Raw genomic sequence first — 23,479 nt, 5'->3', positions numbered from 1 at the left:
TTTTTTGAGACAGAGTCTTGCTCTGTCCTCCAGGCTGGAGTGCAGTTGGCATGATTTCGGCTCACTGCAAACTCTGCCTCCCGGGTTCAAACAATTTTCCCCGGCTCAGCCTCCTGAGTAGCTGGGATAACAGGTGCCTGCCACCACACCCAGCTAATTTTTGTATTTTTTAGTAGAGATGGGGTTTGCCATTTTGGCCAGGCTGGACTTGAACTCCTGACCTCAAGTGATCCACCCGCCTTGGCCTCCCAAAGTGCTGGGATTACAAGTGTGAGCCACCATGCCTGGCCAATTTTTGTATTTTTAGTAGATACAGTGTTTCACCACTTTGGACAGGCTGGTCTTGAACTCCTGACCTCAGGTGAGCCACCAGCCTTGGCCTCCCAAAGTGCTGGGATTACAGGCGTGAACCACCGTGCCCAGCCTGAACCCCTCCTTTCAAAAAGGAAGTTTCCCTGAGAAGATCCAAGCCCTTGTAAGATGGAAGCTGACCTCACTGTAATGTTCAAGGGGCACAGACATTAGGATGGGCGGTGTGATCTGAACACAGGATGATGCTGCTAGTATCAGCAAGAGGTCCCAACACCAGCCCTGCAGCCGCCAAACAATCACTGACTGAGTAGAAGGCTTTCCAGAACCCCGCAGTGTAACACCATTGTATGGCAGCCTTGATCTTCGTGGGGCCTTGTGGGACTCCAGAATGACGCTAGGGGAACCAGAGCTCAGGCCCTGGTCCACTCCTTTCCTGTGATCTCACCAATCCCATCGCTTTAAGTATATATGCAGTACACACAGGTATGAATTTCACATTTACATTTCTAGCCCAGGGCTCGCTCTCAAACCTCAGACTCATATATCCAACTGCCTACTTTATATCCTCACATGCGTGTGAACCGACATCTCAGACTCAATACGTCTAAAACTGAACTCTGATGTCTCACCCTAATGCTGTTCCATTCAGCTATCCTCATCCTTCCAGTTGCTCAGGCCAAAAGCCCTGGAGTCATCACTAACCTCTCTCGTTCACCTACTTCCCATATAATGATCCATCAGAAAATCCAGTGGGCTCTACCTTCCAAATACATCCTTTATGGAATAACTCTTCACTTTGTCCACTGCTACCACCCTGGTTCAAGTCACCGTGGCCTCCCACCTAAATCCATGCAACAACCTCCTAACCTGTCTCTCTGCTTCCGCCAGTCTTTATCAATTCTCAGCACTGTGGTTAAAGTGGCCTTTCAAAATGTAAATCAGATCATATCTCTGCTTAAAACCCTGACACGGTGCCCCCTTTACTCAAAGTAAAAATCAAATCCTTAGAATAACTCACAGGTCCTACATGCTCCACCCACTCCTCCCCTTCTCCATATGACCTCCTCTGATACAACTCTTTCCCTTTGCTCAGTCCACACGGGCCTCCTCACTGTTCTGCAAATGTGTCAGCCATGCTTCTGACTTTGGCTGTAGCTGAATGTCCTTATGAGAGGTGAAGCCATCTAGACTTCCTGGGTCGAGTAGGGACTTGGAAAACTTTTCTAACAAGAGGATTGTAAAATGCACCAATCAGCGCTCTGTAAAATGCACCAATCAGCACCCTGTAGCTAGCAAGAGGATTATAAAATGCACCAGTCAGCGCTCTGGAGCTAGCAAGGGGATTGTAAAATGCACCAGTCAGGGCTCTGTAAAAAGACACCAATCAGCGCTCTGTAAAATGCACCAATCAGCACTCTGTAAAACGCGCCAATCAGCAGGATCCTAAAAGTAGCCAATTGCAGGGAGGATTGAAAAAAGGGCATTCTGATAAGACAGAAACGGAATACACGAGGGGATAAATAAGGCAATAAATGTTGGCCACCCCCACCCCCAGCAGCAACAATCTGCTTGGGTCCCCATCCACGCTGTGGAAGCTTTCTTCTTTCACTCTTCACAAATCTTGCTACCGCTCACTCTTTGGGTCCATGCCATCTTTAAGAGCTATAACACTCACCGCAAAGGTCTGCGGCTCCATTCTTGAAGTCAGTGAGGTCACAAATGCACTGGCAGGAACCAACTCTGGACACACTTACTTACTTTGGCCTTTGTATCTCATGTCCTCAATGAGATCTACCCTGATGTCATGGGCTGAACGGTGCTCCCCGCAAAATTGACATGTTGAAGTCCTAACCCCCCAGTATCTCAGAATGTGAGTGTATTTGGAGATAGGGTCTTTAAAAAGGGAATTAAGTTATGATGAGGTCATTGTGGTAGGCCCCAATCCAATCTGACTCTTGCTTTTAAAAGAAAAAATTAGGACACAGACACACACAGAGGAAAGACCATGTGGAGACATACAGGGAAGATTCATTCATATATCCAACTGCTTACTTTACATCCTCACTTGCGTGTGAACAGACAACTCAGACTCAATGAGTCTAAAACTGAGCTCTGACGAGATACAAAGACAAAACTGAGCTCTCTGCAAGCCAAGGAGAGAGGCCTTAGAAGAAACCAACCCTGACAACACCTTGATCTGGGATTTCTACCCTCCAGAGCTGTAAAATGAGAAATGTCTGTTGTTCAGGCCACCCAGTCTGTGGTACTTTGCTATGGCAGCCCTAGCAAAGGAATACACCTGGCCACACTATTGGTGCTGCATCTTGCCCCTTCCCTCTGGCCCGGATCCTCTTCTACTTCTACCTTTTTTCCCATATTGCACTCAGCACCTCTCACATACTTATTTCCTTAGATATTATGTTTGTTGTTTAGAATTCTGATCTGTCTTCTGCTCCCCTTCCACCCCATGTAAGCTCCATAAGAGCACAATCTTTCTTTCGTTTACTGATGTATCCCAAAAACCTCCAACAGTGCAGGGCATACAGCAGGTGCTCAGTAAACAGCTGATGGATGAATAAGTGCTAACACTATCCCTTGTATGCGGAGGGATCACTGGATGCATTCCTTCAGAGGGAGAGCTTTGAAGGACAGGGTAAAAAATTTCACTGCGTTGACTCCAGGTTTAATAATATAATACTTGAAGGAAGAAGAAATTTTTTTAGTTTTCTTCTTACTCTCTTCTGCCCCATTTAATGGCCCTCCACCCCTTACTCCCAATTCTCCAGTGTTCTCTATGCAATGGCCAATAGCAGCATTTATCCATTTAGGCTGAAAACCTGGAGAACGGTCCTGGACTTCTCCCTGCACAAAGCCCATATCTTTATACAGCTCTCTCCGTTCCCGATTTCACGATTCTGGCCCAGGGCCCTCACTACCAGCCTTCTTATGGGCCGCTGTAGCAGCCTCCCGCGTGGGCTTCCTGCAGCTGCGGAGGTATTTCAGATACTCTGAAGGGCCACACGTGCTCTCTCACTGCCCTAACACCCCTCCCCTTTCTCCCCGCCCCTCCACGGTTAGGCTTGTTGATCATAACACGCAGCAGCTCGCTTGTATTAGGCGCTCACGTTATGCCTCCCCTACTGGGTAGTGCATACACTTCAAGAGGCTTGAGGACAGGGGCCGTGTCCCTAGCGCCGGCACAAAATGGAAGCTCCAAACTTATTTGTTGGTCATCTCCCTTCTTGTTGCTCTGACTTTCCGCTTTGTATACGCCAGGGAACTGAGCACAGGAGGGAGGCGACGCGGCTGGTTTCGCGTTGGGGCAAAGCCCCCCTCTGCTCCCTGCCGTGTCCCCGGCCATCTCCGGCCCCCTGCACCCAGGCGCTCTCACCTTGGCCGAGACCTTTCTCCAGCCGCAGAAAGCCTCGTAGGCAGCGCGCACGGCGGCGCGGGCCTCTGACACCCCGCAATCGGCTACCATGCCCAGGGCAGCGCCGCTGGCCGGGTCTTGCACGGGGAAGGTGGCGGCGGCCGGGAGCCAACGGCCGCCCACGAAGCTGTCGGTGCGCAGCAGCGCCGCAGAGAGGCCCGCCAGGCCCCCAGCGTAGCCGCGGAGCTGGGCCGGGCCGGGCGCAGGCCCGGGGGCAGGCACCAGGCCGCCGGCGCGGGGGTGGAGGCGACAGCCTGGAAACGTCGACCCGAGGCGCCGGGCCCCGCAGCTCCGCAGCCAAAAGCAGGTCGCCATGGCCCGGGCAGCGACGGCAACACGAAACAGGCAAGCGGACGCGCGCGCACGGGAACGCAGGGGTCGCGGGGAAGCAAGAGGAACGAGGAGGCGCCGGAGACGCGCGGGGAAAGCCGGGGAGCTGGCGGAAGGTTGCAGAGCCACAGAGCAGCGCCCTCTCTCCGCGCCTTTCTCGCTGCACCGCCGCGCAGTCTTCTGCACCTTGCCCTGAGCGCCGCGCGGCTTCGCTCCTGGCGCGACCTTCTCCCGGGGGAGGGTTGGTTTGGGGGATGGAGAAGGCTCGCTGGTAGATGCACCTGCGGACTGCTGTCACCTTTTCACTTTTCGGGTGCTCATTTGTCACTAACTGCTCCTAAGCCCCCAACCGCTGCTAGAGACCCACTGTCTCCCCTTAGCATCCCCCAAATTCGGCATCCCTGGAATTTGTGCGCGGTCCATAGAGGCGCTGGTGCCTGCCCTAAATGCCAAGGCCATGATCACGCTTCTTCATCGTTGTAGCTCCTGAGCACGTAGGATTGATTGGGAGCGATGGTTCTCTGAGGGGTCGAAGTGTGACCCCGCGTTCTGCTGCCTGCCTGCTTTTCTGGGTGTGTGTCTAGGCATTCTCCTACGGGCGCACCCGATCCATAACAGCGCCTTGGAAATAAACAGACTAGGATCCAAACTCAGCCTGTTGCCGACAAGCTGCGTAACCGACAGGTTAACCTTAGTCCAGTCACTTACAAAATAGAACCGTATCTACCCCGTAGGTTTGTTGTGAGATAACGTAAAATGCTCATTACAGTTGCTACATTAAATTCAATAGTGTTCAAAGTCATACTAGCTACCCTAGTCAAGCCACTAGTAAGATTAAAGTTGGGCCACCAACTAGTAAATGGAAGCATTTGTCCAAATCGAATCAACCAAGGTGTAAGTATTGAGCATACTATCCAACCAAGGTATTTGAGCAGCTTTAAACAACATTCTTCATCCGCTCAAAAATTAGACTTGGGCTTAAGACTCTGAAAGCAGCAGGGAAGCTTAAAACCTAAGGAGGATACAAGTAAAAATAGTAGGTGTATGCTGGGAATTTGTGGGTGCAAATGAAGCCCAGCCCTATGCTTTGATTTTAGGTTACTAGTCTCAACATATCTCCCTTTCTCAACTCCTACAGCGTTAAGAGTATCTTGCTAGCTTTCACCTTTTTCTAGGACGTTGACTTTTTTTCTAGGACATTTGCAAAATGCTGAGGCAGTAACTTTAAATTTTGACTTCGTCTTTTGCTGAGTCAGATCCATTGAGTTTTGAGCCAGTCACATATGGCAGAAGTGGTAACAGCAGAGTTTAATCAATTTCACACTATTTTGTTCTGTATTTTATTGCAGGAACTGGGGAGAACCAGGGAGTCCTAATAGGGATATCGGCCAGTAGATATCACAGTTGGGGCTGGGAGCTGCGGTGTTTACATCTCCTGCCTGCAGAGGGAGTATTTTTTTTGTTTGTTTGTTTTTGGTAGTGGTGGTTGTTTTTTGTTTGTTTTGTTCTTGTGAGACCGACAGACTCATTCTGTCGCCCAGGTGGAGTGCAGTGGTGCGATTTCAGCTCCCTGCAACTTCTGTCTCTCGGGTTCAAGCGATTCTCCTGCCTCAGCCTCCCGAGTAGATGGGGCTGCAGGTGTGTCACCAAGCCCAGCTAATTTTTGTATTTTTAGTAGAGACAGGTTTTCACCATGTTGGCCAGGCTAGTCTTGAACTCCTGACCTCAAGTGATCCGCTCTCCTTGGCCTCCCAAAGTGCTGGGATTACAGGTTAGCCCATTTCTACTGGCCTGGAGAAATCATTCAATTAAGGCCTCAATCAACTCAGGCCAGGAAAAGCCAAGTTAATTGTGGCTTCCTCTCTTACTCAAAAGTTACCCTAGTCCACTTATCTTTTTAGGGTTCTATTTCAAACGGTACCCACTCCCTTTCCCAGATGACTTATCCATTAGACACAGTAGGTACATGCTGAGGGCCCATAAAACTTTTAGGAGCACTCAAAAATGTTTAATTTCTTCTAAAACCTGAAGAAGAAAATGAACTTTTAGGTGGCATATTAATATGTTAATCTTACACCAATGCAGATGTAAAATGTGATTTCTATTTATTGTTTACTTATTTTTATGACAGGAAGTACTTCGCAAAGGCAAAAGTGCCTGGAGCTTAGAAAGTTCATAATGTGGCTCTTCCCTTTTCCCTTGGTTTTGTGCCCCTCTGCAAGCCCCCATTCATAGTGTAAACAATTCCCTCCTGGCTCCTGTCTTACTTCCAGCTTGTCCTGATGACTCCTAGCACCTGGCTGGGTGTCCTTACCAGAGCCTACAAGGACAAGACCATCAGGTGAGAGGGAACTCTTCCTTCCTTTCTCCTTTGCCTGCCCTTGTCCTGGGAACCTCCACTCCCCAGTTCCCACCCTTATTCATCCTCTCCCCCATTTTCTTTTTCTTTTCTTTTTTTCTTTTTTTTGAGACAGGGTCTTATCTGTCACCCAGGCTGAATGGCACGATCTCAGCTCACTACAGTGTCTGCCTCCTGGGTTCAAGTGATTCTCCTTCCTCAGCCTCTGGAGTAGCTGGGAGTACAGGTGCGTGCCACCATGCCCAGCTAATTTTTGTGTTTTTGGTAGAGATGGGGTTTCACTATGTTGGCCAGGCTGGTTTTGAACTCCTGGCCTCAAGCCATCTGCCCACCTTGGCCTCCCAAAGTGCTGGGATTACAGGCATGAGCCACCACACCTGGTCTGAACCCATTTCTTTGGTGCTTTTTGGGTGGGTTTTATTATATCTGGTTAGATATTGTTTCTAGGCAGTATTATTTTTTTCCCCTGGTGACCCTTTGCAACCCTCTCACTGTAACCATTGACTGACTGCTCTTGAATGTTCTGAGAGAGAATATCCAAAGTCCCAATTAATAATTGCGACTACCTCACGCACAGGCTGTAGAAGGCCCAGAGTGAGAGGGAAGCAAACTCAAAGGCCTCTGGTGGCCAGAAGGGGTGTGGAAACCTGCACACGTTGCTTGGATGGTGGGGACTGGAGGAGCAGGACATGCTCTATCGGCTCTTGGCTGCAGCTGGTTGTTGTGTCACATGGGAGTGTCATTTCATGATACTAGTTCTTCTGTTTTTAAGAGAGCCAGAAATCTAGGTTTTTACGTGAATTTTCTCATTTAGAAAAAGTTTATAAATTTGATTTAAGTTTATAAAACATCCTGTTAGCCAAACAAAACATGTAGACATATGGCCTCTGGACTAATCAGGAGTAGCTGGGCCTACTGCCCTCAGGTTTGTGGGGAGCTGCGGGATTCCTTTCCTTGGGGCTGTGCAAGTGACTGTGTTAAGCTTACAGGGGAAACTGTTGGGACAGACAACTGTGTCAAATCATTCCATATTCTTTTTTTCTTTTCTTTTTTTTTTTTTTGAGACAGAGTCTTGCTCTGTCACCCAGGCTAGTGTGCAGTGGTGCAATCTCGGCTCACCTCAACCTCCGCCTCCTGGGTTCGAGAGATCCTCCCACCTCAGCCTCCCCAGTAGCTGGCACTACTGGTGTGTGCCACCACACCTGGCTAATTTTTGTATTTTTAGTAGAGAAGGGGTCTCACCATGTTGATGACGCTAGTCTCAAACTCCGGACCTCAGGTGATCCACCAGCCTCAGCCTCCCAAAGTGCTGGGATTACAGGTGTAAGCCACCACGCCCGGCCAAATCATCCCATTTTCTTTTCATCCTTTCATTTGGCTAACCTGAGAGTGAATACCATTTCCTCTCACTCTTTTAGGAGCCCATCTCTTGCTTTTAATGTAAAATATGCATAATTTGTGCTTTAAGATTACCATCAGTTTCATGAAGAGCTTAATTTTTCCCACAGATGAAGTGTAACTGGCTACCTAATGATATACCCTAAGCTTAACATTTTCTAAACCCTGTTTCTTGGCCCTAAATCTGCCCCCTTCCTTCCACCTCCTAAGTGGAATTGACATCTTTGCTTCCCCTGCAGGAATCTGACCTTGCAACAGACTCTGGATAAGCCCCATTAGAACAGCCAGAGGTAGAGAGACCAGGAGTGGCTGCTCTTGTGTAATCCCATACAAGTGTCAGTATCTGTTGCCAAATACTGAAAGAGAAGCCAGTTCCAGCTGATCACCATAAAAGCTTTCCCAGCACTTGTGGCTTGGGAGATGGAGGAAGCAGGACAGCCTGATAAATGTATAGAAAGGATGCATGAGAGATCCACCCTTGTAAGGTGAGGTGGTCCAATATGTTGACTGTCTGCACAGGTGAGCCTTTTTATAGAAAGCAAAAAATATCTGGAGACAACTTTGCTTGCATTTCTACACAAATTTCATGTTAAAATGAAATCCAGAAAAAACCTCGGTCAGAAGATGTAGTGCTTCTGGCCTGAGGCTTTTCAGATTTCAGTTTATCCTCCCACCCCCACCCCCCAGGAGTACAGAGTTTGTTTGCTGTTCTGGTGAAGCTAAACAGTAGTTGAACAGTTGACTTCATTGGAAAACGATATTATTTTGAAATGAGGCTTGGTTTCCCGGGTCAGTGACCTGCTTAGAGAGAAGCCGTGGGTCTGCGCTGGGATTTCGGAGTCACGGTGCTGCCGCAGCTCTGAGCATTCCCACGTCATTAGAGGAGCCGGTGGGGAATGAGAGCATGTCTGCTTTCAGGTTGTGGCCTGGCCTGCTGCTGACCGTGCTGGCTTCTCTCTGCCATAGAGGTTCATCGTGTGGCCTTTCAACGCACGTAGAAATCGGTAAGTACTGGTGTGTCGTTATGTTATTGAGAGGACAGTACATCTGTCAAAGACATTAAGGCAGAGATTGAAAATCCAGCTCGTGGATTGATACAGTTTCCCCTGGGCACTGAGCTGAGTGGCCTGAGAGCTGGGAGGAGAAGCCCGTGATTGCAATCATCCAGGGATAGGGATTGGCAGCACGGGTTCAGTTAAGGGGAAAATAAGAAAGACAGCTGATGCCCCGTTGGTCATGGGGCCCCTGTGTGTTTCTCTGGGTGGGGAAATAGAGGCTCAGTAAATGAGAGGTTGCAATGTGGCAGCAGAACTGACAGAATGGGAGAGGAACAAGATGGGTGGAATATGGCAGGAGTGAGAAATGTACTTTTGTTGTTTTACATGTGCAAGGACAGGCATTTCCTACTGTATGTAAAGAGCCATGTGTGGCCATGGGAGTGGGTCCCTGAGTCAAATTGCTGTAAAAGTGTTTGGCTTCAGGAAGGTCAAGAAAGTAAGGGAGTTTGGTCATCCACATTCACGGTGCCAGTAAGATGGCAGGAGTTGGGGAGGAGAAGGGGACAGCAAGCCAGTGCCACCGACCTTAGGGGCAAGGGCAGAGTCATCCTGGATATAGGGAGATGGTACCACAAAGAGTTATTTAAAATTTTTATTTTTCTAGCTTTATTGATGCATAATTGACAAACATTGTATAAATTTAAGATACACAACATGATGTGTTGATATATGTATGCCTTGTGAAATGGTTAGCACAATCAAGCTAATTAACACATGCGCCCCCCCATATAGCTACCATGTTTTTTGCATATGGACTGAGAACTCTTAAGATCTTTCTTAGCAAAAGGATTTGGTTCTTGTGTGAAGTGTATTTGTAACATGTTTTAACACATGGAAAATGTGAGTTAATTTGTAATAGAATTAGCTGTCATGACATTCTACAGCAATTTTCAGATTAATTTCAGATATACCTGATGTTCTGAGTTTTCTCTTTTTTTTTTTTTTTTTGAGACAGAGTCTCGCTCTGTCCCCCAGGCTAGACTGCAGTGGCGTGATCTCGGCTCATTGCAAGCTCCTCTTCCTGAGTTCACGCCATTCTTCTGCCTCAGCCTCCCAAGTAGCTGGGACTATAGGCGCTCACCACCACGCCTGGCAAATTTTTTTGTATTGTTTTAGTAGAGATGGGATTTCAGGATGTTAGCCAGGATGGTCTCGATCTCCTGACCTTGTGATCCGCCTGCCTTGGCCTACCAAAGTGCTGGGATTACAGGCATGAGCCATCACGCCTGGCCTGAGTTTTCTTTAATTTAGATAAAAATTGTAACAGAATTTTATAGTTATACCACCTCCAGATGTTTCAAGGAATAATAAGATTATAGGAAAAAAAATGAAAATTTGTCAGTGCTAAACAGACATATATACTGAGCTATGATGGGCAAGAACCTGTTGTCACAGAATTTGACTATCTGAAAGGACACTAGAAGTCACCGAGTCCAGTTCTTTTCTTTTACAGATGAAGAAACTGATACTAGACAGTTTTACAGCTAACTTTTTAGTGGCCTGGCCTAGAATTACATGTCCTGACAGCTGGTCTGGCGTTCTTTCCTTTAAAAATGTATTGCTAGAAGGGAGTCGGGAAACAATGGAAAAGAGAACCAGACTTAGGTTCTAATTCCAGCCATCCAGTAAAGTAGATGTGTGACTCTGAGCAATTCACTTTACCTACCTCTCAATTCTATAAAATGAGGGGGTTGAACTTCTTGAAGAATTCTAAAGTGTCTTCCAGTTCCATGTTCTGTGAAGTTGAAATTGCTAAAACTATAGAATGAGCTGATGAGGAACAAATATAAATGGAAATATTCAATTTTTTAATCCTTAGAGTTTAAAACATTACAAGACAGATTGCATCTGAAATTTTAATAAAACCAGATAGTTGCTTGCCTTTCTTCGATGAGTACCAAAGGTCCTAATTGATATTTAAAGAATAATATTTATGTGAGCATAATTGAAGGCATCTCCTGAAATAGAATCTGCATGGATTCTGAGAATTTTTTTACACAGAAGAAGACCAAAACTCCATCATTTATTTACTAATAAATTAGATGATGTTATAAATGTTTTGGTTCACTTTTTCATTTCTTATGAAGGGCCTGAGTGGAAGGTCAGCATTGTGTGAGTGAGTTAATTAGAAATGGCTTCATTCAGCATAAATCACTGGAATCCTATACACAGGTTATTTGGATTTGTGGGTTGTGACTTTTATGATATTAATGCTTATAATATAGTAGTGGCTATAGTTTTTTGTTGTATGAATTTTTGAAATTGGAGGCGATTCACAACAGAAATAAAGTATCGCTTTTGAATGTCACTTCACAACGAATGTTGGTCCTCTTATTGATTCTTGGGAGGTTCAGGCTGTGGGTGGGTGTGGGGTGGAGCTGGTAGTTTCCTGAGATTATTTTGTCTTTCTGGTCCAATGATGAGAAACTTTTGAGGATCATTGGCTCAGTCCATGGGTTAGGTGTTATATTATATTTTGTACTTAGGTTTGTTTACTTCAGTACTGAAGCAAAGTATGATGATGATGGTTTCTTTTTTTTTTTTTTTTTTTTTTTTTTTTTGAGACAGAGTCTCGCTCTGCTGCCCAGGCTGGAGTGCAGTGGCGTGGTCTTGGCTCACTGCAATGTCTGCCTCCTGGGTTCAAGTGATTCCCCTGCCTCAGCCTCCCAAGTAGCTGGGATTACAGGCACGCACCACCAGGCCTGGCTAATTTTTTGTATTTTTAGTAGAAACGGGTTTCTCCGTGTTGATCAGGCTGGTCTCAAACTCCTGACCTCAGGTGATCTGCCCACCTCGGCCTCCCAAAGTGCTGGGATTATAGGTGTCAGCCACCATGCCTGGCCTGACAGTTTCTTTTTCTTGAGCTCCTTACCAAGTGTCAGCCACTGTGCTTGTCACTTAGCATTTATTATTTCAACCAACCTGTTCGGTGAGTATTTTTTAAACTCAATTTTCCGTAGGAGGGAACTGAGGTCTAGAGAGGTTGAATAGCACTAAAGCTCATAGAACCATTTAATAGTTAAGCAGAAACTTTAAATCACCATCTAAACTTGCTTTGTACTATAACAATAGAAATATTGCACAAATCTATGCCTAATGAAAATTGCCAGCGAGTGCAAACTCATTTCATTTCCTGCATCCTTGACAGTTACAACCACAAAATTGTATATTTTTCTTTTAAAATCATCTCGCCTAAGTTATGTTTTCAGTAATAGTTGAACTTAATTGATTTATGTATTTATTTCTCTCAGGACACAGAGCTCTGGAGTTTCTTCATCTTCACAATGGGCATGTTAACTACAAAGAGGTAGAAATCTTGCTTTTTTCTTTCCTTCTTTGTGCATTAGTTTTCTTCTATAGGTGCCAAACAAAGATCCTAACAGATATTTAAACAGTAATTTTAAGACTTATTTTGGCTGGCCGTGGTGGCTCACGCCTGTAATCCCAGCACTTTGGGCGCCGAGGCAGGCAGATCACCTGAGGTCAGGAGTTCGAGACCACCCTGACCAACATGGAGAAACCCCATCTCTACTAAAAATACAAAATTAGCCAGGCGTGGTGGTGCATGCCTGCAATCCCAGCTATTCAGGAGGCTGAGGCAGGAGAATCACTTGAACCCGGGAGGTGGAGGTTGTGGTACACTCCACTGCACTCCAGCCTGGGCAACAAGAGTAAAACTCCGTCTCAAAACAAACAAAAAAAAGACTCATTTTTTATTTCTTTATGTTATAATGTTGTATATTATGTTATTAATGTTATAAGACATTAATATTATGGTTAAAAGGTATATGTCTCTTCCAAGTGCTACTTGAACATTTTATATGTATCTTATATATATCACACTTAAAATTTAAAGATTTTAATAAGAATCATAATTTGAAAAAATACTTGAGAAATTTTTTAAATAGTACATTTTAAAAAGTTGCTAATTTTATCTGTATCATTCCAATATTAGTATATGTGCTGCTGAGAAGAGCACATCTTTTTTGTTTTTATTATAGAGATGGGGGTCTCACTATGTTGCCCATGCTGGTCTTGAAATCCTGGGCTCACGCAATCCTCCCACCTTGGCCTCCCAAAGCACTGGGATTATAGGCATGAGCCACTATGCCTGGCCCATCTTTTTTATTTTTATTTTAAAACGTCATACTTGAGAGAGATCATTGATTTTCCACTTCTTGTTACTGTGTGTTACGCACAAATTGCATCACCAGGAGAAGGAAGTGTTTATTAAGAAATATGCCCTGAGATTCTCCGTCCAACTCCTACTATATCTATATCCTGGTAGGACTAGCTGATGACTCACCTTTACCCATCTTCAAATGAACACATTCTGATCGTATGCACTGTTTGTTCTATGGCTAAGTCATACTTTGGGACAAAGATGTAATTCTTTCATACCTACATTCGATAAGTGGTTAGCATTCCCTTCTGACATCAGAATTGGGTCATTTGATAACATTAAGTCTTGATAGTCCATTTGGGAAGCAGGATGGTAAGATAACTGAAATTTGTTGTATCCTCAAAATATTTTTAGTCATAAGATTCAGCTTCCTCCCTTGCCAACTTAACAGGCCGAATGAGGAAAAACAGCATTTATATCTGATAGTCATCTTCACTGACCTTGATGGCGAGTAGGCAGGAAAGAGGAGTGGAAATGAGAATCCGCCTAATTCATCACATGAACAGTCAATCCAGAGTGTGTGCAGAGTGATTTCTAGTAGAGGTTTTCCACCAGGTATTCTAGTAGAGGTATTATTAATTTAAAACATGTTAAATGAACACAGACGCTCCCTTTCAGGATGCATTCTAATCCAAATACTAATGTCATCCTCAGAAATAGGCCAGGCATGATGGTTTACACCTGTGATCCCAGCACTTTGGGAGGCCAAGGCGGGTCGATCACTTGAGGTCAAGAGTTTGAGACCAACCTGGCCAACATGATGAAACCCCATCTTCCCTAAAAATATAAAAATTAGCTGGCCATGGTGGCAGACACCTATAGTCTAGTCCCAGCTACTTGGGAGGCTGAGGCAGGGAATGATTTGAACCTGGAAGGTGGAGGCTGAAGTGAGCTGAAATAACACCACTGCACTCCAGCCTAGGCGACAGAGCAAGCCTCCATCTCAAAACAAAACAAAACAAAAACACAAAAACAAAACAAAACAAAACAAAAACAGCCCCTGAATGCATTGATTTTTTGAAGGGTTTTTTTGTGTGTGTGTGTCTCTATCTCCTTCAGTTCTGCTCTGATCTTAGTTATTTCTTGTCTTTTGCTAGCTTTTGAATTTGTTTGCTCTTGCTTCTCTAGTTCTTTTCATTGTGATGTTAGGGTGTCGATTTTAGATGTTTCCTGCTTTCTCTTGTGGGCCCTTAGTGCTATAAATTTCCCTCCACACACTGCTTTAAATGGGTCCCAGAGATTCTGGTACGTTGTGCCTTTGTTCTCATTGGTTTTAAAGAACATTTTTATTTCTGCCTATATTTCACTATTTACCCAGTAGTCATTCAGGAGCAGGTTTTTCAGTTTCCAGGTAGTGTGGTTTTGAGTGAGTTTCTTAATCCTGAGTTCTAATTTAATTGCACTGTGGTCCGAGTGACTGTTATGATTTCCGTTCTTTTGCATTTTCTGGGGAGTGTTTTACTTCCAATTATGTGGTCAGTTTTAGAATAAGTGTGATGTGGTGCTGAGAAGAATGTATACTCTGTTGATTTGGGATGGAGAGTTCTATAGATGTCTATTAGATCTGCTTGGTCCAGAGCTGAGTTCAAGTCCTGGATATCCTTGTTAATTTCCTGTCTGGTTGATCTGTCTGATATTGACAGTGGGGTGTTAAAGTCTCCTACTATTATTGTGTGGGAGTCTAAGTCTCTTTGTAGGTCTCTAAGAACTTGCTTTATGAATTGGTTGCTTCTGTACTGGGTGCATGTATATTTAGGATAGTTAGCTCTCCTTGTTGCATTGATCCCTTTACCATTATGTAATGCCCTTCTTTGTCTCTTTTGATCTTTGTTGGTTTAAAGTCTGTTTTATCAGAAACCAGGATTTTTTGCTTTTTACTTGCTTGGTAAATATTCCTCCATCCCTTTATTTTCAGCCTGTGTGTGTCTTTGCACGTGAGATGGGTCTCCTGAATACAGCACACTGATGGGTCTTGATTCTTTATCTAGTTTGCCAGTCTGTGTCTTTTAATTGGGGCATTTAGCCCATTTACATTTAAGGTTAATATTGTTATGTGTGAATTTGATACTGTCATTATGATGCTAGCTGGTTATTTTGCCAGTTCGTTGATGCAGTTTCTTTATGGTGTCAATGGTCTTTACAATTTGGTATGTTTTTGCAGTGGCTGGTACCAGTTCTTCCTTTCCATGTTTAGTGCTTCCTTCAGGAGCTCTTATAAGGCAGGCCTGGTGGTGACAGAATCTCTCAGCATTTGCTTGTGTATAAAGGATTTTATTTCTCCTTCGCTTATGAAACTTAGTCTGGCTAGATATGAAATTCTGGGTTGAAAATTCTTTAAGAATGTTGAATATTGGCCCCCACTCTCTTCTGGCTTGTAGGGTCTCTGCAGAGAGATCTGCTGTTAGTTTGATCGGCTTCCCTTTGTGGGTAACCTGACCTTTCTCTCTGGCTGCCCTTAACATTTTTTCCTTCATTTCAACCTTGGTGAATCTGACGATTATGTGTCTTGGGGTTGCTCTTCTCGAGGAGTATCTTTGTGGTGTTCTCTGTATTTCCTGAATTTGAATGTTGGCCTGTCTTGCTAGGTTGGGGAAGTTCTGGATGATATCCTGCAGAGTGTTTTCCAACTTGGATCCATTCTCCCCATCACTTTCAGGTACACCAGTGAAACGTAGATTTGGTCTTTTCACATAGTCCCATATTTCTTGGAGGCTTTGCTTGCTCCTTTTCATTCTTTTTACTCTAATCTTGTCTTCTTGATTTATTTCATTAAGATGATCTTCAATCTCTGATATCCTTTCTTGTGCTTGATGGATTCAGCTATCGATATTTGTGTATGCTTCACGAAGTTCTCATGCTGTTTTTCATCTCCATCAGGTCATTTATGTTCTTCTCTAAATTGCTTATTCTAGTTAACAATTCCTCTAACCTTTTTTTCAAGGTTCTTAGCTTCCTTCCATTGGGTTAGAACATGCTCCTTTAGCTCGGAGGAGTTTATTATTACCCACCTTCTGAAGCCTACTTCTGTCTGTTCATCAAACTCATTCTCCATCCAGTTTTGTTCCCTTGCTGGCAAGGAGTTGTGTTCCTTTGGAGAAGAGGCGTTCTGGTTTTTGGAATTTTCAGGCTTTTTGCACTAGTTTCTCCCCATCTTTGTGGATTTATCTACCTTTGGTCTTTGACGTCGGTGATCTCGGATGGTGTCTCTCTTAACAGTCAGGCCCCGCTGCTGCAGGTCTGCTGGAGGTCCACTCCAGACCCTGTTTGCGTTGGTATCACCGTGAGTGGAGGCTACAGAACAGCAAAGATTGCTGCCTGTTCTTTCCTCGGGAAGCTTCGTCCCAGAGGGGCACCTGCCAGATGTCAGCCAGAGCTCTCCTGTATGAGGTTTCTGTTGGCCCCTACTGGGAGGTGTCTTCCAGTCAGGATACACGGGGGTCAGGATCCCACTAGAGGAGACAGTCTGACCCTTAGCAGAGCTTGAACGCTGTGCTGGGAGGTCTGCTGCTCTCTTCAGAGCAGTCAGGCAGGAACGTTTAAGTCTGCTGAAGCTGTGCCCATAGCCACCCCTTCCCCCAGGTGCTCTGTCCCCAGGGATATGGAGGTTTTACCTATAAGTCCCTGGCTGGGACTGCTGCCTTTTTTCAGAGATGCCCTGCCCAGAGAGTGGTCTTGCCCTGTTACCCAGGCTGGAGTGCAGTGGCATGAACTCAGCTGACTGCAACTTCCACCTCCCGGGTTCAAGCGATCCTCCCACCTCAGCCTGCTGAGTAGCTAGGACCACAGGTGCACGCCACCACACCCAGCTAATTTTTTGTATTTTTGTTAGAGATAAGGTTTCAGCTTGTTTCCCAGGCTGTTTCGAACTCCTGAGCTCAAGTGATCCGCCAGCCGCAGCCTCCCAGTGTGCTGGGATTACAGATGTGAGCCAGAGACACTGCGCCCGGCCTTTATTCATTTTCATTTTTGTCAGTTTGGTAGGTGGAAAATGGCTTTTGTTTTAGGTTTAATTGGCATTTTAATTTTTTTCTTTCCTTTTTTTTTTTTTTTTTTTTTGAGACAGGGTCTGGCTCTGTCACCCAGGCTAGAATGCAGTGGCATGATCTCGACTCACTGTAACTTCCACCTCCCAGGTTCGAGCAATCCTCTCAACTCAGCCTCCCAAGTAACTGGGACTACAGACACACACCACCACACCAGGCTAATTTTTGTATTTTTTATGCATCAATTTTTCTGTTATGGTTTCTACTTGTAAATTATGCTTAGAAAAATTATTCCCACTTCATGGTTATATAATTATTCACTTAAATTTTATCCTGTTAATTTTATGGCTTCATTTTTGACATTTAACCTTATAATTCATCTTGTATTTGTTTGGGTATAAAACTTGACAGGGATCCAGTGACTTGTCATTGGTAATATTAATTTCAAGTCAGTGTCGCCTAGGGCAGTGGTTCCCAAGTTTTTTGACACGAGGGACTGGTTTCATGGAAGACAATCTTTCTATGGATGGGGTGGGGGGTAGATGGTTTCAGAATGAAACTATTTCACCTCAGATCATCAGGCATTAGATTATCCTAAGGAGTGTGCAACCTAGATCCCTAGCATGTGCAGTTCCCAGTATGATTCACACTTCTAAAGAGCGTGCAACCTAGATCCCTAGCATGTGCAGTTCCCAGTATGATTCACACTTCTCTGAGAATCTAATGCCACTGCTGCTGTGACAGGTGGTGGAGCTGAGGAGGCAATGCTTGCTTGCCCACTGCTCACCTCCCGCTGTGTGGCCCCATTCCTAACAGGTCACAGACTGTTACCAGTTCATGGCCTGGGGGTTGGGGACCCCTGATGTAGGGTAAACATGGATTTGCCCATGCAATGATGGTATACTCATTGTTACGGGGTTGTGACATCACCATTTGTTGACTACTCCATCCATTATTCATCTATTAGACGTTAAGTTATATGTATGCTTGGCCAGGTGCAGTGGCTCACGCCTGTAATCCCAGAACTTTGGGAGGCCGAGGCGGGCAGATCATGAGGTCAGGAGATCATTTTTATTAGTCTTTTTTTTTTTTTAGTCTTCCCAAAACACAAAGGACGTCATCTTACACTAAAGCACAGGTAGCAGCTATAAACTGATATGTACATATGTGCGCATGTGTGTGTATTTTTCTCTTTTCACTGTGAATCATTGAAAATTTTATAAAAACCAGTTCTGGGCCAGGCATGGTGGCTCATGTCTGCAATCCCAGCACTTTGGGAGGCTGAGATGGGTGGATCCCCTGAGGTCAGGAGTTTGAGACCAGCCTGACCAACATGGCGAAACCCCATCTCTGCTAAAAATACAAAAATTAGCCAGGCATAGTGGTGCATGCCTATGATCCCAGCTACTCAGGAGGCTGAGGCAGGAGAATCGCTTGAACCTGGCAGGTTGCAGTGAGCCGAGATTGCACCATTGCACTCCAGTCTGGGTGACAAGAGCAAAACTCCATCTCAAAAAAAAAACGCAACAAAAACAACAGCTCTGGGTCAGTAAAACAATCTTAAGGCCTCAGGGAAACCCTGCTTTACTGTGTTGGCAGAGAAAATGAAAGAAAATGAAGTTTAAATAAGTGATTTCTGCTATTTCTTAATTAGCCTCTCTGTGTTTGGTAGGGAAGAATCTGAAGTTATATATTGTTGTGTGTTGTCTTGGATTATGTGTGAATTTTAATCATTTATTTACTTTATGCCTGCTTTCCTTCCTTCCTTTTTCCGTTTCATTCCATCTATACCCCCATAGTTCTAGCATCTCATCACGGGAAATTGGTGGGGACTGCACTCCTCAGGCTGTTGACTGCTGCCCCCTAATCTCTGTATTTTCCTGCTCTGCAGCTGTTACTAGAACACCAGGATGCATATCAGGCTGGAACCGTGTTTCCTGATTGTTTTTACCCTAGCATCTGCAAAGGAGGTAAGATGAAAGTTTGCAGACTGAATGAAGTCACTTTTACTTGGTTAATAGGAATAGCTATAACTTTAAAAATATATATGTATGTGTACTATATATTTTTAATTGTACAGTGTATTTTCCATTATTGTTGAGAACAATTTGTTTCCCAATAATATTGTTGGTTAATGACTTAGTTTACATAGTTGCATTTTCCATTTAGCTAAAACTGACCTGGTTAAGCATAGAAATTCTGAAAACTTTATTTTTTGGTGAAAACCTAAGTGGCACGGCAGAAGACATTTTGCAAGACATCAAAAGGTCTGAGTTTGTGTTTCTTGCATATTAGCATGTGACCTTAAAAAAGTCACTTATGCACAGAATCTCAATTTTCATGTCTTGGTGAGGATAATGCCTGCCCTATCTCTTTACTTGATTGTCCTTGGCATTAATGCACAATATTTTGTCAAGTGCTATGCAAATCTCAGAGACTGTTATCTGTAAGAGTTAAAGAAAGAGGAAAGAAACATGAAAAGCAGCTTAACAGGCAAAGATAGATTTATTTTGGAGAAATAAACCTGAGAGGGGCTTCTGGCGGATTTCAGTCAGGAGCACTCTCTCTTACAGACTAAGAGTTATTTATTGGTGAGAGAGCTTGGAATGTTTCTCTGTGGGGAAGAAGTTTATTGCGGGGTTGGAATGTCTCTAGTGGGAGGGGAGGTTATCTTGGGGCTGACATCTCTCTGTCTGAAGGGGAGGTTATCTTGGGGTTGGCACGTCTCTGGTTGGGGAGGGGTTTGGAATGTTTCTGATTGGAGATGTTATTTGTGGTTTATGGTTATGCTGACTCAACCCATTAGGCTGATGCCCTTTGGATTTAGGCAATTTTTGGTCAAGGTGGACTTAAAATGGCAGTTGTTGTCCAAGATGGCAATGCTCCTGCTCTGTCATTATCAGTAAACTAGTCTCATGGGTTGTATCAGTCAGACACCCAGCAGGACCCAGAAGTCACGTTCAAACTGAGTAATTGGAGAGGAGTTTAGTAAGGGTACCATTTTCAAAGATGTGGACAGGAGGTGAGGAATTACAAAAGATGGTTCAGGGGAGGGAGAGATTACTGGAACCGTGGAGAGAGAGAGAGCTGCATGAAGAGGACCACTTGATGAGAGCTGGACCTTCAGCTATGGGGCACAGCCAGCCCACTGTGACCCCACAGAAGGGGAGCTGGGAGAATACATACCCCAACTTCTATGTTTTCTTTTTCTCTGATCTGTCAGTTTTCTTTATTGGCCAAACCCAACCCAACCAAAGCCAGAGGGCCACGAAGCCAGTTGGAGCAGGTGACCTCAGAGTCACCCTACAGGGTACAGAAGGATGGGGAGTGGGTCTGGAAGGACGAATGGAGGCCTCCAGCACACTGGGTCCTTGTATAAACTGCTTCTGAGGTCTTGGGGGTCATCTACTATTATCCCATTCCTTTAATTCAGTGATGTCTTTGGGACTGAAATGAACTATTTGGGGCTCCTCACTCCTGTAGTTAGAATCCCAGACAGCTAAGCTTTTGTGTTTCTCATATTTGTAAGTTTTGTTCTGTTTCCCTCTTAGTGTGTTAACTATCATTTCTCAATCCTATTATTTTGCCTGCATTTTATAGTTCTCCTTTCTAACCTATTATTTCTAATTCAGTACGTCCCAAACTGTATTCATGGGAGCTCTACTGTCCCTTGATAACTTCTGCAAAAAAGAAAAAGAAGAAAGGATATTTTTGTCCATTCAATTTGAGAAATATTGCTTATTGTACACCATTTTTAGAGACAGACAAAACCCACACTAGCCAAGGTTCTGAGGAGAGTGGAAAAGGAATGTAAACTATTTAGCATTTTCCATTGTTTTCTACAGCAATAAATACTCTTCTGTGAGGAAAAGATTGAGACTGGTATATGACTAGTTACAGGGAATTTGTGTAGAAATTCCACTTAGGTTTTTATGCATTTTTCCATATCTTACCTTGTCTCATACATACCTAATTCAACTGTAGTTTTGCTTTTCTTCTTTGGTGATTCACTCTTATTGCATCTTTCAGAAGCACTTAGCTTTCTTAGATATTTAATTGCCAAAGAAAAAACACCTTTTTTTTAAAAGTTATTTTAATAGTTTTTAGAGACAGGGTCTTGCTCTGTTGCCCAGGCTGGGGTGCAGTGGTGCAATCACAGCTCATTACAGCCTCAAACTCCTGGCTTCAAGTGACCCTCCTGCCTCAGCCTTCTGAATAGCTGAGACTGAAGGTGTGTACCACCATACCTGGCTAATTTTTTATTTTATTTTTTAATTTTTGTAGAGATGGGGTCTTGCTATGTTGCCCAGGCTAGTCTCAAACTCCTGGTCTCAAGGGGTCGTCCCACTTCAGCCTCCCAAAGTGCTGGAATTACAGGCGTGCACTACTGTACCCAGCAAAACTCTTCATTTGTATTAGTTTACCTAATATTGAATTAGCTTTTATAATTACAGTAACAAGGACATCTGGTTTAAACAGGATTAGAGTGGGTCTGATTGACCCTTTGTGAGCTATGGTATAGACAGGTAAGTTCAAGTCTCTGGGCAGTGGCTTGCCAGCTGTCAGCATCCAGCATGCCCTGGGTGACTTTCTTTTGCTTCCAGTCTGTAGGATTTACAGAGGGATCAGAAAGCTTCAGTTAATCTGGCAATTCGTTTAAGTTGAAGTTGTTCAAAAGAGCTACTGCTATATTTAATTCTGGAGTTTTACTGTATTCCAGAGAACAAGAATTGTTTAAAGCTTTATCTCTAGAAAAACTGTGGGCGCAAATAGAATGTCTTGGTTCTAACTTCTTTGAAAACCATTTTGAAAAAAAAAAATGATTTAAAATTGGTTCAGCAATTTTTACTTTAGGAACAGCATAGAAAAATTGAACTGAGGGATCTGAACTCTGCAGTTTTGCTTTTAGTTACCCTCGTAACATTTGGCACTCCATGAGGCATTCGTGGCCCTTGGAGGTTTAGCACAGAGGCCAGTTCTGTCTTCCCTACCCCTCTTGTGGGAATAAAGAGCTACATGGGACACCCACTGGCCCACTCAAACGATGCTTGCATAAAATGCTTGCTGGGGCTCGTGCCATTTTATAACAATTATTATAAAATCAAATGCTTGAAAGCATATGAAATACTTGCTTTTATTTCTGTACTCTTTTTTTTTTTTTTTTTTTGAGATGGAATCTTGCTCTGTCGCCCAGGCTGTAGTGCAGTGACCGGATCTCAGCTCACTGCAAGCTTCACCTCCTGGGTTTACGCCATTCTCCTGCCTCAGCCTCCCGAGTAGCTGGGACTACAGGCGCCCGCCACCTCGCCCGGCTAGTTTTTTGTATTTTTTAGTAGAGACAGGGTTTCACCGTGTAGGCCAGGATGGTCTCGATCTCCTGACCTCGTGATCCGCCCGTCTCGGCCTCCCAAAGTGCTGGGATTACAGGCTTGAGCCACCGCGCCCGGCCTTTATTTCTGTACTCTTAAGGGGGGTGACTGTGAGAGACAAGAAAAATATTTTTAAAACCCCAACAAATAAACAAAACCAAACTACAGCTTGTTTCCTTAGCTTTAGGGCACAGAAATGGAAACACTTTAGCCTCTATTCTAACCAGGTAGCCAGGCTTGCGATACTGTGAGCCAGTTCAGGCTTCTGTCCCTCTTACGGTAGGGCTCTTTTTAGTCATCAGGCAGACAGTACCATGCCTATTCCAAAATCTCAGCTGGCTCTTCTGTTTTTGGAGGCTTCTTTTGAATGTCGACAGAAGAAACTGAGGGGCATGGAGGGAAAGAGGAGAAGGGACACAGCAGCGCAGTGGGGGGTGGTGGAAGATTTGATTGGGACTCTCCAACTTTTGAGAGAGAATCCAGAGCCCTGCTTTTGTTTTGTCAGGAAAATTCCATGATGTGTCTGAGAGCACTCACTGGACTCCGTTTCTTAACGCAAGCGTTCATTATATCCGAGAGAACTATCCCCTTCCCTGGGAGAAGGTAGGCATGGTCCTCTAATCCTTAAAATATTTAGCACCAAACCTGCCGTGTACTGTTTTTGCACCTGAGTTGACCCCATTCATACCACTCTGTAAGGGCTGCCCACCATTCTACCTTCAGTGTCATGCACATTGCTTGGACATAGTAGATGGCTAGATAATACTTGAATTACTTATAAACACAGTTTGGGATATATCACTTCATCATTTTGCTCCAATAGTAATTAATCTTAAAGCACTTCCAACACATCATAAAACGTTTCCAAAAGTCCTTATGGTTTCGTGTGTGTGTGTGTGTGGTTTTTTGTGTTTGTTTGTTTTTGTTTTTTCAGACAAAGTCTCACTCTGTCGCCCAGGCTGGAGTGCAGTGGCGTGATCTCTGCTCACTGCAAGCTCGACCTCTCAGGTTCATGTCATTCTCCTGCCTCAGCCTCCTGAGTAGCTGGGACTACAGG

The 23,479-nt window shown here is 44.5% G+C and overlaps 2 protein-coding genes across 3 annotated transcripts in view; one reads left to right on the top strand and one right to left on the bottom strand.

The window, feature by feature from the left end:
- ALDH5A1 (aldehyde dehydrogenase 5 family, member A1) overlaps positions 1-4,282 on the bottom strand; it is a 33,850-nt gene extending 29,568 nt beyond the window's left edge. For both annotated transcript variants that reach the window (XM_011998176.1, XM_011998177.1), the window contains exon 1: positions 3,704-4,282. In XM_011998176.1, the coding sequence (XP_011853566.1) occupies positions 3,704-4,057 (354 nt within the window). In that variant the 5' untranslated portion in view covers positions 4,058-4,282. The remainder of the gene's footprint in view (positions 1-3,703) is intronic.
- A 4,398-nt stretch (positions 4,283-8,680) lies between these two features.
- Positions 8,681-23,479, top strand: part of GPLD1 (glycosylphosphatidylinositol specific phospholipase D1) — a 75,472-nt gene continuing 60,673 nt past the window's right edge. Inside the window, exons 1-4 of the mRNA XM_011998202.1 lie at positions 8,681-8,833; positions 12,139-12,194; positions 18,945-19,023; positions 22,928-23,025. Coding sequence (XP_011853592.1) covers positions 8,734-8,833; positions 12,139-12,194; positions 18,945-19,023; positions 22,928-23,025 — 333 coding nt within the window. The 5' untranslated portion in view covers positions 8,681-8,733. The remainder of the gene's footprint in view (positions 8,834-12,138; positions 12,195-18,944; positions 19,024-22,927; positions 23,026-23,479) is intronic.

This window comes from Mandrillus leucophaeus, unplaced genomic scaffold (assembly GCF_000951045.1).
Source record: "Mandrillus leucophaeus isolate KB7577 unplaced genomic scaffold, Mleu.le_1.0 Scaffold56, whole genome shotgun sequence".
Lineage (NCBI taxonomy): Eukaryota > Metazoa > Chordata > Mammalia > Primates > Cercopithecidae > Mandrillus > Mandrillus leucophaeus.
Note: the sequence above shows the minus strand (reverse complement) of the source record. Positions and strands in the feature narration are given on the sequence as shown.